The sequence below is a fragment of the Gambusia affinis genome, linkage group LG02, assembly GCF_019740435.1.
Source record: "Gambusia affinis linkage group LG02, SWU_Gaff_1.0, whole genome shotgun sequence".
Lineage (NCBI taxonomy): Eukaryota > Metazoa > Chordata > Actinopteri > Cyprinodontiformes > Poeciliidae > Gambusia > Gambusia affinis.
In genome coordinates this window covers 6,569,926-6,586,104 of record NC_057869.1, presented here as the reverse complement: position 1 = coordinate 6,586,104, position 16,179 = coordinate 6,569,926, and the positions used below count along the sequence as shown (strand labels likewise).

General features: G+C 38.1%; 1 protein-coding gene across 1 annotated transcript in view; it reads right to left on the bottom strand.

Annotated features, from left to right (window-relative positions):
* Window positions 1-396: 396 nt before the first annotated feature.
* hcn4 (hyperpolarization activated cyclic nucleotide-gated potassium channel 4) overlaps window positions 397-16,179 on the bottom strand; it is a 71,446-nt gene continuing 55,663 nt past the window's right edge. Inside the window, exons 7-8 of the mRNA XM_044096591.1 lie at window positions 11,834-11,998; window positions 397-10,664 (exon numbers count right to left, since the gene is read on the bottom strand). Of these exons, the coding sequence (XP_043952526.1) occupies window positions 8,389-10,664; window positions 11,834-11,998 (2,441 nt within the window). The 3' untranslated portion in view covers window positions 397-8,388. The remainder of the gene's footprint in view (window positions 10,665-11,833; window positions 11,999-16,179) is intronic.

The following is a 16,179-nucleotide window of genomic DNA, read 5'->3' as shown; positions in this document are numbered from 1 at the left end:
ATGAAGCAGATGGCTGAGTGCTCACAAGGGCAGACACAGACTGTCCTCCTTTTTTACAGTCTGCCAACATTTCCAGCATTCTGAGGAGCTTCACCTGTCTCTCGACTGCTCTTTGTGTGCATCTGAGGGGATGTGTGTGCGACTTTTTTTTTTTTTGCTTACAGAAAAAACAAAAAAACACAAGCTGTGTGAGAGAGAAAAAAGCAAATGTAACCTGTCGAATTTGCCAAATTGTTAGCACCATGGAGACAAAAGAGGCATTACATTGCTCTTATGAGGTGATCTTTTAGCGTTGAGTGTTACTTGTGTGTTGCTGTGACACACAGCTTGGCTTGCAAGAGGGAATGTGTTGTATTTGTGAAAGAAACACAAACTACCCCAGGCAGGTGTTCTTTATATTTTATTCTATAGCATTTTATTTCATCCAATATGTGTGCTTATGGACAGTTCATCCCATTTCCCCTCCACACACACGATTAACCACGGAAGCCGAGCACCCATGGACACTGTGTGAGTCGGTGCAAAGTCCGGTCAAGTCACACTGTATTCGCACAACCCCCTTATTGCTTTTCCCCTTAGTTTCCATGGTAAAAATAGATATCCATTGATCAATAGCAAAGTGATCAAAATGCTGTCCTCCTCAAAAGGGTGCGAGTCTTCATTAGAAGTGTTCATCCAGTCACTGCTTTCTAGAAAAACAACAAAAGAAACCCTGACTGTCTGTGGAGAGTCGTTTTCCTTCTAGCTCTTGTAATGTCACAAAGTAAAGAAATCCAACAATAAAATGGCTTGTGTCTCTAAAAATGATGAACTCTGTACATACATACAGTTTGGTGTTCATTGCTTATCATTATGGGGTGTGGTGCAGATATCTGTCATCAGGACAGCCTAACATAAACACAGAAACCTAAATAGGTCCTTTGTAAATATATTAATCGGGATAGGTGAGTACCTTTTTGCCATTATGCTCTCAACATCAGATTAAGTGGAATTATAGTACGTACTTCAGTGAATGAAAGACAGCTCACAGAGGCAGGGTTTTTATTTTTTTTATATAAACCCTCATCTCTTCAAATAGAGTAGAAATATGCCCTTTTCTGTTTCCCTCCACTCTAATCTAGTAAGGGGCGGCCCCAACCTTTGGCTTCAACACAGAGTTGTCTCGTCAGCTGCAACCAAAATGGAAATGCACATGTATTTGTCAAATCTGTGTACGTATTTTGTGGTTTTTTATCCAATTAAAAAAGTTGAGAAGTTCCAAAGTAGCCTGCATAAACTCAGTCATATTTGGGTTACAGAACACTGCCAAACAGCCCACATTGTGCTCAAACTTATATTACTGAGTGAATAGTGATGATACAAAATTAGTAGTTTTGCCCACAACAATAAAGACTATTAGAGGGTAAAACTAGTTTTCATATTACTTCAGTCATAAATTGTGTGCAAATACCTGGTTTTGGAGGGGTTGCACAAATCTGTGGCCAGAGATCAAGAGTAAAAGGACTAAAATAGTAAATAAATTAAATTTAAAGAAACAACAAAAGCCTTCTCAAAAACATTTTAAATTTTCTGATGTAACAACTGACCTTCATTGACTAACATATATTTATGAGCAACTGGGCCATCACAAAACAGGGACATCAAAATTTTAAATGCACTTAAACTATGTGGATGTATTTCTTTTTCACTGTCATGTCTTGAGTTATAATTCCGTTCTTGCTTACATTAAGGGGTAATGCCTTTTACACAGTGAGAACTAGCTTGGCCCTTACTTTTCTACACAATAGAACCCAATGCTCATCTCCCTTCTGTGCACCATTAGGGATTTCTCAAATTGAGCTCGATTTCTCAGGATGAATTTCATCTGGGCCAATCAGAGAACAGAAAGAGGAGTTGTGAGTGAGTAAATAAATTTTCAGCGCTCTCTTAGAACCTTCGTCTGCTTATAGTTGTAGCTTGGCAATTTCAGCGGAGGCGGTGAATAAAGCCATTCAGTTCACACTTTTTCATTCCAGAAATTGAGCAATTAAAGTTGGAGCAAGAGGTTTAATAGCAAGAGGAGCAAGAAGTTTAATAAATTTTATTGCTGGCAGAGACGTCATTCAGTTGTGCACTTCTCTCTTTGCTGTGGGGGATGTTTGCTTACAGTGCACACAATTTCTAGTAAGTTCAGCTTTCTTCACAGTGTAGCTGGCGCATCACAGCCAAACATTAGTGATTGGGTAAAATTAGATCCAGTCATTTAAAACTTCAATAGAGTCCATGCATCCAGCAAGCACTTGTTTCTTAATAGCCCAGCATCCAGACTGAAGCAAAATGTAGAACAAGGTACTTGTTTTTGCCAGGCTAATTGAGAACCAATGATACATTTGATTGTTACAGAAGGGTACTTTCACCACAGTTTGCAATCAATACCAATAGATTTTATAGGACCTAACATTAAGCAATAAAAATAAAGGACTCCATGTATAATTTGGAGACCTACAAAGACCTAGAAATGCTATAGGGTCCTGACCTTAAACTTGCTAAAAACAACTACTTCTTAGGCCAAACTCTGTCCCCTACCTACCTAAACAATGGGTATTCCTGACCTAAATATCATGTTATTTAAAAGAGATAATCTATGTTTACTAATGCATGGCATTAAAATAAAAAAAGGCTTATCAGGCACTTCTTCTTCTTTCTTTTTACAGTCTTATGTAAAATCTTGAGTTTGAAGCATTTGGGCACAATGCCAGTAATCATAATCTTTCAGCTCTGCCATCTCCTCTCCTGATCTCAAACAGTAGTCTTCCTTCCATGTTCTTATGGGTGTCACAGGCAGACGTAATGAAAATAGTTCTCCGCATGAGAAAGTGAGTCATCGTTGTTTTTCTTTATTCGCCGCTCTCAAAAGGCACAAAGTTTCAAAGCTTATCTAATTCCCAACTGATTCCCCGGAAAAGCACAGTCTCCATGCTACATTATGCTGCAGATGTGACTGTGGCAAACAGTGTGAGAAGATGGAAATAGAAAAATCTGCTTGAAGAGTAAACATTGCTGTCAGGTGAAAATCTTGTTACTCCAATTTCTGCTATTTTCACGTCTTTACTCGGAGAGAAGGATTACATGGTCTACTGTGAGTTGAAAGCGTTATATGACCCTGAGGATTATAATCTCCCTTTTCATTTCCAGTAAAGAAATTTGAGGCTTCATGGTCATCAATCAAACATAATTTTTTCAATTTCACCAAAATGCCAAGACAGGCACATTTGCAAAGAAGCTGGCCCAGATGAACTCCAGAGGATATCACACAGCTTCTTTCAGCTCTGTGACAGTGACAGATTTAAGTGATACCCTGCTCAGCCACCCTTTTACTGAACCACTTACAGCGCCTTTCAAAAGTATTCATGCCATTTTAAATTCTTTACCTATTGTCTTGTTACAATCACAAACTTCAATATATTTTACTGGAATTTTGCTATAGAAAAACACAAAGCAGCGCATAGAAGTAAAATGGAAGGTAAAAGATGAATTGTTTTCAAAACAATTTTCAAACCAAAATGTGTCAAGTGTGACGTGTGTGTATGTATTCAGGCCCTTTGAGTCAGTTGTGGATTGCATTGCAGCAAGACTTTGGGGTGTTTCTGTCTAATTTACACATCCAGAAACTTAAACTACTGTCTATTTGGCTTTGGGAAATAGCTCAGTGAGATTAGTTGGAGAATATCCAATATCCAATAATAAACAAATATTTTTTTGTTTATTTTAATATGTACTACATTAATGTGACTGACTTTTTTTATGTATTACACCCACTGCTGTTTTGTTAATGATTATTGACACTTTAATGCATTAATGATTATGTATAATGATCATTATGTCTCATCCCAGCCTATACTTTTAATTCAATAACAGGAACATGAGTTTGCAAACATGTTTGTTTGACTGAGACTGAGGTTGGATCATTTCCTCTTACACACTTTCATACTGCGGTCTTCATCATTTCTCTCATTTACATATTTTTGTGTCCTTCTGTCTGCAACTTACCCATACAGACACAGGAAGGAATTGATTTACAAATAAAGTGACTTCAGGAGATAACTGGTTGCATTTGATTCCATTTAGTAGTAGGAGGGGAACTGAATATAAATGTAAATCTCACTTGTCGGATTTTGATTAGAAAATAATTTAGAAAAAGTTTCATTTCAACTTATAATTATGTGTTGGTAAAATCTAAATAAAACTCAGTGACGTTCTGGCTAATTAGTCAGTCCCTGTTCTATAAACATTTTAGCTGTGACTTCTACCCACCTTATAAAGAATCCAGCTCCAACACAGGAGCGAGGCAGGTAGGGGGGAAATAATAGTCACAGACAAACATCCCAAACACTGACTGATTGCTACGTGACGATGAACAAAGCCCAAACTCATATCCTTCCAATCAGCAGCAAACTGAACCCACCCCCTCAGACGCACTCAGGGACAATCACAAGGAAAAAGGCAACATTCCAAAAGAAGCCCATCAGCTCAAGCACCCCATGGAGTACCTGGCTGTATGCGTGTTCCTCCTGTAGCTGAATGTCCAACTACATCATTTCTTGAACATGTCAGAGTGCAGACATTCTTTCAAGCTTCTTGCAATATGTTAGTAAGGTCATAGTTGGTGGACGGTTTAAAGAGGTGTATGTGAATGGAGGCTTTGAAAGTTATCATGTGAGCTGTTATTTTCAGATCACTTAATTTTCAATTGCAGAGCTCAATGTATCTCATAATTCTCACTAAATTTGCCTCAAATTTCTTATTACATATAGATGTTACATCCACGAGCGGTAAGTGAAACAGTTTTCAGTGGTTCTATCTTTGAGAATACTACCATGTGAAATTGTTAAAGGATGAAATGTTACATGTTGGATTTTGAATAGCATGTCAGCTGCTGATATTCTACATTTCACTTTTTGACTTATTAAAAGGTCAAGACATAGAGACTCATCTTATTGCACATATGAGATGTTACTCAGTTGTGTTTCACAGCATTATTGAGGAAATGTTAAACTGACAGTGCAGGGATGTGGTTACTCTTGACAGCTTTATTTAAGTGTGTCTTTTTACTGATGTCATCCTCACCTAACAACATTAAAAACAGTTGTAGTGCTTGTGAAAAAAAGTATTTAAATTCTGCTTTGGACTACTGGGTTTACAACACCCAATGACGTATTTAGATATGCACTCAAAACTGATTGCAACTAGACAGTGGAGAATCAGTTGGCCATAGACATGCTAATTACAGATATAATTAGGCATATTTAAAGAACACTGAAAGTTCAATGTTTTGTCTTTCAATATTGTTTTCTCATTTAGGGAGGAGCATGAGAAGCAGTGAGTGTGAGATCTGCTGCTCGTGCATATTTGCAAACAAACTGTGTCATTTCAATCACTGGTGCACCTTGTTAAAATGACTTCACACAGTTGTAATGAGGGACCAGCATAGCCACCTCTATGTGGAAGTCTCTGATAGCTTGTGGGGGGTCAAGGGATTACAAATATGTCTTGTTAAATTAGGCTCCTGCGGCTGAGTGCTGTGACTGAGTCTGGGACTCAGCTGTCTGAGTGGAACCTGGGTCTGTCTTGGTGATGAGCTACAGACAAACATGAAGATCATAACACTGCGCTGCTCCTTTGGGAGATTAATGATGCCTAATGATGTACACATTTTCCTGACCACTGATACCTTGTGGGGTCACGTAAGCTTCTTGAAAGAATGTGTATCGGTGTCTAAACAACTAGTAATTTTATGGAAAACATGTACCATATATAACTGAATGCCATTAATAATGCATGATGGAAATATTTGCTATATTGTGTAAAAACTATAACTGACATATGCTAACCACCAATTATTTAATCAGCTTTGCGTGGCTGTAGATATTGCTGGTATGAAGATGATATGATTGAAGAAAATTTGTAAAATTTATCAATGTTCATGAAGCAATTAACGGTAGAGAGATACAAATTAGTTAACTTAAATCAGAAAATATCCAATTTAAATATATCTTTTACAGCCTTAACCCATGAAAATTGGTAAATGGAAAGAATTGTATAATCCTAGTTTATACAGATTAGATTGCTCAAGAGAGAGAAATCAAACATTCAGAATTTAGATTTTATTTTGCAACTTGAGTTTCCGGTATGTTTACTTTGCCTATTATGGCTTTTTGAGAGCTTTTTGAAATCATTAAGTGTCCAGGTTGGAATATTGTTCAGAAGTGGTTCAAATCTTATATAGCTATCCACATTTATCCAGAGCTTCATTTCAACATCTAAATATATATTTATGCCTGTAGCCTATTATGCCAAATAGTAGACTTTGGCATAATAGACTTTCTAGTTTGGCTCTGCTATTTGAACATTTAACATGAAACATTTGTTTTAATATCAAAGCTTGAAGCAAAAGTAAATTATTAGTGAACCAATAACCTTAAAATGCAAATTTCTCAAATACAGGGTGACAGTGGTAGGAGTTCTTCCCCTAATCAGTAGGTTGCTGGTTCAAATCTATGCTCCATTTGTCTCAGTCATTGTGCCCAAGGGCGGCTGTGGCTACAGTCCAGTAGTTTGCCATCATCAGTGTGTGAACATGTGTTCACACACAGATTGGCTGTCAAAATCTAGAGTCAAACTTATGGTTTTGCAATCGAAGGTGTTAATTGAGCTATTATGTTTGAGCTTTCTTAAAAATGATCAAAGTTTGTTTATACCAAAATATAAAAAAGGCCAAGAATACCTGCAAATTTAATTGGATAATCTTTAAAGTGGCACAAATGTACAGTGTCACTTAAAAGATTATAGAAGTAACAAGTGGGCTGTTGCAGGCAGCTTTCAAAGTAACATGTCCAGATTATCTCATGAACCACTCAACTGACTCTTATATGTCTTTTAATGGACATTATGGCTACAGAAATGGCTGCTGACGATACTGTCTGTTAAAGATATATAATCAATGACTTTTACAGTTGCAGAACAGTTTCTTAACCCTCTTAGGGACAATTTGTCTTCAGTGCACCAACCATACCTACAGTACTCATCGGAAGCATCATGCATACATTCAGCATCTCAAACTCATAATTAGTCTTTACTAAGGAGAACAACTCATGCTGACCATTAAGCAGCTACACCAGAGGAAGTGGTGCAAAGATAAATTAATATTTTTGGTCCAGCATTTCTGTATTTTTGATTTAACAAACTGTATTGGTTAATGAAGATGTTGTTTTCAAACTAGGTGTGGATCCATATAGTGAAAAAGAAAAAAATCAAATTTCATTGTAATTGTTGTCAATTTCCCCAATGGGCTTTATTACTATCAAATGTAAACGTATTTCTTTTCTATCCAAGTGCTATGCAATGCATCACACAAACTGGTTTTTGGAAGTCCTAAGTTTTGTTTAAAAAAGGCAAACTTACTTTTGATCAGTCTGGAAAAACTCTTCCAGACTTCAACTTAATGCTACACTCACACATTAACAGTTGAGCACGGCTTGGAAGATAAAGAATACAAACTTAATACACTTAAGTGTCACAAGCTTGGAAGACAAGGTGAGCTTGTTAGAATATGGTTGAGGACTCTGCAGAAAGGTTGTCCATCACATACTCTTATGTTGAAACTCTGAGACAGAGGGTAGCTCAGCAAACCCCTCTTCCTCTGTTTCAAATACCAGTGTGAATACAACAAAGTGGTATAAAAGAGGGATTGTGGGCCCTGGAGAGGTGAATAGTTATTCCACAGAAAAAGTCTTTTTGGTATCCTAAAATCTCATCTCCATTGTTCAAGGTTTTGAAAAGTTTATACACAGGATAAATAAGAACAATCTAATAAATACATTTAAGGATCAGCAATATGTGATCCTAAACAGAAAGGTACAAGAGTCGATGAGTCTCAAATCATATCTTTTGAGCTAAAAATCTTGATAGTAACCTTAAAACACACAAAAGCCTTTATACATGCAGGTATTAGTGCATAGGTTCCTGCAATAAAAAACAATTTCATGTATTCTATTGATTCACTTTCCAAATAGTATGAATGATAGTGAATTTGGCATAGTCTTACAAATAAAGAAAGTGACTGTCCTTGAGATCACTTTCACACCCTCCCTGTCCCTTAATTAGCCTATGAGTTTAATATATTTCTGCCTATATACAGCATATATGAACAACAAGAACAATGAATTAAACAAAAGAGGAGTACTTTATAGCTCTGAGTTTCCTGGTAAAGTATCTTGAATTCACAGTAAATGTAAAAATCCTGGTAAAATGAGAAGTGGAACACAATGAAGTCTGACAACATAAAATAATCTCATGAGTACCGATAGTTGTGTTTCATTTTAGGGGAGCACAGGAGGGTGTGATCGATCCTCACAAATTGGAAGGAAGTTTAGAACGAGCAGTTTGAGGTTCTAGATCTGACAAATAGGCACCAGAGCCCCTCTGTGGAGGAGGTACCGGAGATGATCTAGGGGACTGAGTCAGGTGAGGGTTCCCCGGCGGCTCCTGCTTTGGAGGAGTCATGTGCCCTGATATTGAGCTACAGGGTTTGGGCAAAAGAGTTGGTGAGGAAAATGGTGAGGGATAATATTCCACAGAGGAGCAAGTAGTTTGGTGGCTCAGGGCCTGGGCCACCTCCTGGGGTAAAGATGGGTGTGAGCTGGATAAACATTTTAGGTCCTCAGAAAATGGAGCTAAAGGAGAATCTCTCCCTGATGCTTGTGGCAGGCTGGGAAGCTGTGAAAGGAGAGGAGACTGGGGCATGAGCAAAGAACTGTGGGATCCTGCAATACTTGAAGGGTCACTGTATTGAAAAGTCCTGCCTGCCACTGGACTTTGTACTGTAGGACTCCGTGCTACTGGGGTAAGGCAAGGAGAGGCGTTTGCTGAACCATACTGAGCCAACGAAGCCAATGCAGACTTCTCCAGTGACATCTGGTGAGGCAAGCAGCCAGACTGAAGGCCTGCCAGGCTAAAGTGGCTGATGGATGGTGGGGAACCAGTAGCAGGCGACTGAGTTTGTTGCCCCCTAACACAAGATGGTGAGCCTTGTGATGGTGATTGGAAGAGGTTTATGCCACTGTTAGTCCTACCTCCTCCAGCAAACTGCTGCAGTGACTTAGGATGTGGTTGGTTCGGGAGAATCTGACTAGGCATTAGGTTGGATGGACTGGTAGATAAAGGACTCTGACAAAAAGAGGACCCAACAAGTCCTGTTGTAATTCCACTTGAAGGTAAACCAGGCAAAGTTGAAGATGTTGCCACCTGGGTTCCTACCGCACATCCTGTCATTCTACCAGTATATCCTCCTGTTTCGGTTTCTCCAGGCTCATTTGAGGCTCCTCCTGTATGGCTACTTGCTGATCCAGTGGAAGACTTCCCAAACAATGCTGTTGAATTCCCCACTGACATTTCAACAGGAACTCCTCCAAATGTTCCCACACACGCTCCATCAAAAACAGATGCCAATGAACCATCACTGGTCTTCCCAAATAATTCCCCAGGGTTTGTAAGTAACAGTGATTCCTGTGAAGTCCCACTCATTGATCCCCTGGAGACTCTTTCAATTGACCCTCTAGAAGTTTCTCCTAGTAATCTCTTGGTTTTATCCTGCATTAAACCACAAGTGACACCTAACCCTGATGCTCCTGATGTTGTACCCGTGAACCGACCACAAGCAGCTCCCACTGAGCTCTCTGATCTTGCACCCAGTATTTCCCCTGAATTTCTATGTAATGATCCATCAGTCGCTCCTTTCAAGTCAAAGTACTCCCTAGAAGTAATGTCTGCTACACCAGTTGTGAAGTCCTCCCCAGCCCAAGAAGAGTCTCCACCAGAGGCTCCTTCAACAGAACCTCCAGTTGCGCATCCTGAAGACCAACCTGTAGCACCCCCACATGCTCCAACTGTTCCTCCACTTAGTCCTGATCCTGTACTTCCGCCTACAGGTGCTTGGTGAAAGAGATTTGAAAGGGGTGGGGTGCTGGATCGAAAGGGTTGTTGATACTGTGGTTGTGGGTGAAGTTGTGCCATACTAGAAGAAGGAGAGCCAGAGGATGAGTGTGGACCAAAAGGGAATACACTAGTCCCCCCTTCACTGGACACAGACGCAGTCCCATTATTTCCACGCTGGCCTTCCACGCCTGATCCTTGTCTTGTTGAGCCAATGGTCCCAGATCCAGATGTCATATGGTGGGCACGAAAGGCGGCAAGCAATGGCATGTCTACCCCAGAGCGCAGCTTAGAGGGTGTGCTAGACAGAGAGTCTCCAGAGGAGCCAGGTGCTGTGGACGAAGGAACGAATGGTTGGAACTTTCGAAGTCTGGTGGATGGATCTTTGAGGGAACTGAGAACAGAGACTGGAGGTCTGAAGAGTGTTGGTGGGAGATGGGGATGATGCGTCAGTGCAATGGCTACTGAGGTGGTGGCAGCAGCAGCCTGGAGGGGTGCCTGGATTAGGGGCGCCCAGATGACAGGGGTTGGTGATGGAGGTGTCTGTGGGGGAGCGTTTTGCATGAGGTGGGCGCAGTGGGCCATGTCCCTGTCATGTTGCACAATCTGCTGAATAATCTCATTCTCCTGATAGTTGAGTACCCCAGAGCTGAGATCATGTTGCACCTTGTGTTGAAGAATAGAGTTTTTCTTTCCTTTAAAAGACAAAAACAAACACAGCCAGTTAGACTTGACAAAATAAATAGAAGGGACTGTGAGAAAATGTAAATAACTTTGATATTACCTCACTTTTTGAGAAACTAGGTTTTTAATTAGTTCTTTTCAAATATATTGTTAGGCATAAGGATATTTTTGCTGGACAGATTTAAGCTCTTGAGCTTTAAAGTGCAAGTGCTTTCAGTGGTAAACCTGGTAACCTGTTATGCATGAAAACATATTGATGTTAAAATGTCACACCCCTGTTGCAAAACTGCCCTCAAGCTGTCTGAGCTCATGAATGATCTATTTTGATCCAATTCTTCCTAACTGTGAGCTCCTTTACTCCCCACAAGGAACAAGTGTGTATCTTTATGACTGGCTAGGTTACCCTTACTCACTGTGAAATAGTAACACAATTACAGAGTTAGCTGTCTTCAATTAGAATCAGCATAAATCTTATCAGTTATAAACAAACAAGTCAAACAGAAAGAAAAAAAAAACCTTTATATCTATTTTAGTTTATTTAGTTTCACCTAACTTCTGTTTTTTTGCGATGTAACTACACCCACCTTTCGTCTCACACGCCACAAATCAGATTATGCAAAGACCATCACAAAGACAGGTAATTTTAGACTCCCTGAGTAACTTTAGAAATAAGCATCAAAGACAGAAGTAATACAAGTACATGCAGGCGACCATTCCACTAAACTCTTACTATCAGCTAAGTGCATCATTTCAAAGCAATGATTTTCTACAAAGTGAACCCCTTAAGCAAATTTCCTATCTTCCATTCAAAACATAAGAGAATAAAACAGAGCATGCTGTGATTGGTTGAATGATAATACCAGCATGCCTTTTATTGTGGGTTTTTCCTATGTGGGACTGAGAATGAGAACAATGATGGACAGCGAAAGAATATCAATTGCACGTGCAAGACAAATCATCCAGAGATCTTAAAACCTCAAAGCCCTGTCTTCATGTTTGCATACCAATGATTTTGAGTTAAATGTCAGTAAGAACAGGCTGTTTCTCCTGTTTCTGACTGTAGCGTTCCAGAACATTGACGGTTACAGCAAATGTCACTGAATATCATTAAATTTGTTAGTTTGCTTTGATCTGAATGCTGTCTTAAGTGATCTCAGGGTTGCTATGTTGATTTCCTCACCAATTCGGTCCAGCCGGTCCAGGGCAACAGTCTCAAAGGCTCTTCTCATCATAGGATACTCTTCAAGGACCTCATTGAAGTTGTCCACAGAGAGAGAATACAAACGACAGTATGTGTCGGCTCGTACACTGGCTGTCCTCCTGCCTCGAGTCAGCAAACAAATCTCTGCAACAAGAAATGGCAGATAAGACACTATTACACTCTATAGATACCTTTTAAAATGAAGTCATATAATGGATTATGCAGGGTGTAAAGCTACAAACTTTAGTATTTGTGGAGGACTATTGAGCCACACATTTCTTCACTTAGATATCCTAAGCAATTTCTGTATTATTTATCTAGCATATGTCATTAATGCAAACAACATTCCACCTTTAAAACACAATTTAAAAAAAAAGGCAACACATTTCTATAGTATATCTTCAAATTCTGGTTTGTTGAGCTGATTTAGTGCTATTCCTTGGGTAACAAACTGCTGAGAAACATTGAGTATATTTTAGGTTTATTATACAAATATAAACACAAATATTAAAAGAAAAATCAAGAAAGGTGATAGAACAACTAGGCATATTTCTGAAACAACATTGATCTTACTTCTTCCTTCATATGGGTTCTACAAACATTTATATCCCTCAATCTGTTTCACATGTTTTTGTTATGACAAAGTTTTGGTATTACATCCTCAAGCTTCAATTCATTGTATTTGGATTTTATGAAATGGCATGGTTTCATAATTTTATAGTTTGGCACATCTATCTACTCAGAGTCCTAATATATCCCTAAATAAAATCCTGTGTAACAACTTATTTTCACCTAATTATTAAACAGCATCTAAATGCCTAAATATTAATATCAAAAATTAGCAAACAAGCACTAATGTTTGTTCACTAACATTAGTGAACAAACTATTGTTAGAAAGAAGAACAAGGAACAAGTTTAAATCAGGGTTAAATTATAAAACAATAATCCCAAGGTTTTGTCATCTGACAGACCCCTGTTTAGTCCATCCTCTGAAAATGGAAAAAGCAGGACAGTCTAACACAATATGGTCATTCACTTTTTATATTTTTACTTATGGTTGATAATCATGTATCATTTTCTCTCAAATTTAAAAATATGCATTACTTTCACATACAAGACAGTGACATACAATGCTTTTAAAATACATTAAATATCGGGACTATAACTTAAGAAAATATGAATAAGTTCAGGGAGTATGAACACTTGTACACCATATGTATTGCCATTATAATGCCACTGAGAGAATAATTGTGAAAACAGAAAGCATACACATATTCATCACACAAACCAGGGCAGTATTTCACAAATTATAAGCCTTTTCTCATGCTTAAACAGCAAAGGCACTGAGAAATTTGTTTCAAATGTGCTAGCCTCATCCCTCTGCTCTTGTTTGGTGGTCATTCCTGTAAAAACTTTAACAATGTATTAAAAACATTTATTTAATGTTGACCATAAAAATGTGTTATTTACTGAATTCTCAAGAGAGAATTCAGTAAAAGTCTTAGGAAAAAAATGAGAAGGGTACTTTATCTTCTAGCATTAAAATTTTAACTCTGTAATCCAATCAAGGTAGCATTAAGTGCTATTTTCAAAGCTTTGGATCTGACTTAGGAAAGACAGTGCTCTATTTAAGATGCTGCACAGCTATAGAAATGTAGCACACAGACTGTGTAAGTAGAATGAAGTGTGTCTGTATTGCATGCAAATGGTGCATGTGTTTTTCAAGCTAGTTGTCTTTGCATAGGGTATCAACATGCGTGTATACAAGGTTGCACACCCAAATGTATATGAATGCAGTAAACAGGGAAATGCATAGCAATAATTTATTAGGAATTCACTGCTGCATGCAGTAAGTATTTTGTGGATTTATCGTACCTCTTTGTGTACATCTATTGATTGCTGTAAATAGTTTCAAGATTTTTTCTGTCAGAATTTGTTTGTAAAGCTTTGAGCTACACCTCATTAGGACAGGAGCAGCTGTTATCTATCAAATAAATATTAATAAAAAGCAAATAATTTCATTGCCCATTTGACTGACTAAGGATCTGATGTGTTTATGACTGAATAGATGACAACTGCAATTTGATGAAAAAAAAAGTTGCAAATTTCTCCCTTCTGTTAGAGTTAAGGGGCTTGTATACTCTTGCTAACATTAAGTGCGATGTAGTTTGTCAATTTCTGTGCAGCAGTAAAACAAACACTGTACAAAAAAGAGTGTTTTTACTACTTTGTGAATTCCCTCCAAGAGCAAAGTGTTTATTACATCTTCCACAGATGTAATTGGTACTGATAATAGAAAAATGCATAATTTGACTGGCCAGAGTTTGCTATAAATCAATCAAAGGAACACAATCTTATGTGAACTCCTGTACTGTGTCTGTGTGTAAGAGAGAACCTGGTAGAAATTTCCACCAGTTAACAACAAAGAATTGAAAATATCAAAACTGCCAAAAAACCCACAATCCTTTGTGTGCCTTTCTGTGTGCTCTTGGAACCTAAGTGTGTCCTGATGTTTCAGCCTTGACCATAGCTGTGTTGGGGGTCCATTTCCCACCGCACAGCTCCAGTAATCCTGTCTGGAGAGGAGCATTGCAGCTCTGTATTAAATCCTCTTGTCCTGTGGCTTTCTGGATGAAGCCAACCCTGCCTGGATGAGGTACTGAGCTGCAGTGAGCCCTCCGGCCTTATCTGAACTCTGTCTTTGCAGAGAGCAACTGAAATATAGTGCTACGAAGTGCCATGTGAACTTCAACTGGAACCAAAATAAAAGTCCATGGAGCTCTTGCACTATTTATTTCTAGTAAACAGAAAAAGCATAAGTAGGTGTGTCTGAAAGTTATAGAACAAAATACAGGATCTTAAGCCTTAAACATTACTCACTAAGAAAAATACCAGGAGACCTCAAAGCCTAATTTAGATATGCTTTTTCAGGTTAAAATAGTCTTTTTTCACAACTACATTAATTTGAATGATGTGCTCAGAAACCAAAATATGTCTGTCATCTGACATTACATGACTTACCAGAGAAAGCTGACAAAACAACTGATCATTGAAATAATTCCATGAAGTTAGACATGTTAACATCCAGACAACATTGCATTGAATTAAAATGAAAATATTTTGATGAGTCAATATAAATGTCAATTTGTATCATATAATTAAATAATGTTAGCTATAAATTGAAACAAACCAAATACAACCCTTCTCAAAAGCAACCACAAAATCATATGAATTTAATGTGATTTTGCCTGCAAATTGAGCGGGAATAAATGATACATATTTTATAATTAAAAAAAATATATATATGTAGATATTTTCTGTGCTCTTCCACTATAATATCCCTAAATCAAATCCACTGCCTTAGAAGTCCCCTGATTAGTTAATTGAGTCCAACTGTGTACAAAAATTTTATATAAATACAACTGTCTTCTGAAAGCCTTAGAGGTTTGTTAGAGAACATTTTTGAACAAACAGCATCACAAAGACAGGTCAGTGGTAACAATCTGAGGTTTCAAAATAACATCCAAAACTTTGTTCAATTTATCATCTGAAAACTGAAAAAACTCCAAACCTACAAATACATATAACCGTCAGTCGAAGCTATACCCTGGCAAGGACAGGGTTAATGACACGAGCAGCAAAGAGATGATAAATCTGGAAAAGCAACAGAGATCCACAGCTCTGTTGAATTCACAACTTACTAGTCATACAGTCACAAAATCTGGACTTTATGGCAAAAAGGAAGTCATTCTTAAAACTATTTCCATGGGAAGTCCTGTGCAAAATTTGACAGAACCGATTAATGTAGGTGATGCAGTAGAAGATGTTCTGATGAAAAGAAAAACTTTCTGCTCTACATACAAACTAAAGCAACATTGTACATCACCCTGAATACACAAAAACATACTGGTAGGGGATAATGGACAAAAAAAAGTTGGAGGCTGGAAATGGCATAAGTAGAAAGTGGAGATTCACATTTCAGTAAAACAATCACTCCTGCTTTACAACTAGAGCTGAAACTTTTATTAATTTATTGTTCTGCTCAAGCTGCATTTAAAATTACGTTTAAAAATATTTACCAATGCTCCACTTCCACCGCTTACTCAGATCTCATGTGACTCATGGTAATACTCCCCAAATCACTGCAGGAAATTATGGAACAGGCTTAGTTGCTCAGCCTGAGTTCTGCGAGGAGTGTGTGTGTTCTCCTCAAACTGACAGCTGCTTCAACACTCACCCATTCTTCTACTGTCTTGACGAGCTACTTAATAATCAGCCCTAGATTGTAGGTTTTGCTAGTTAGCTGTGGTATCATGACTGTAAAT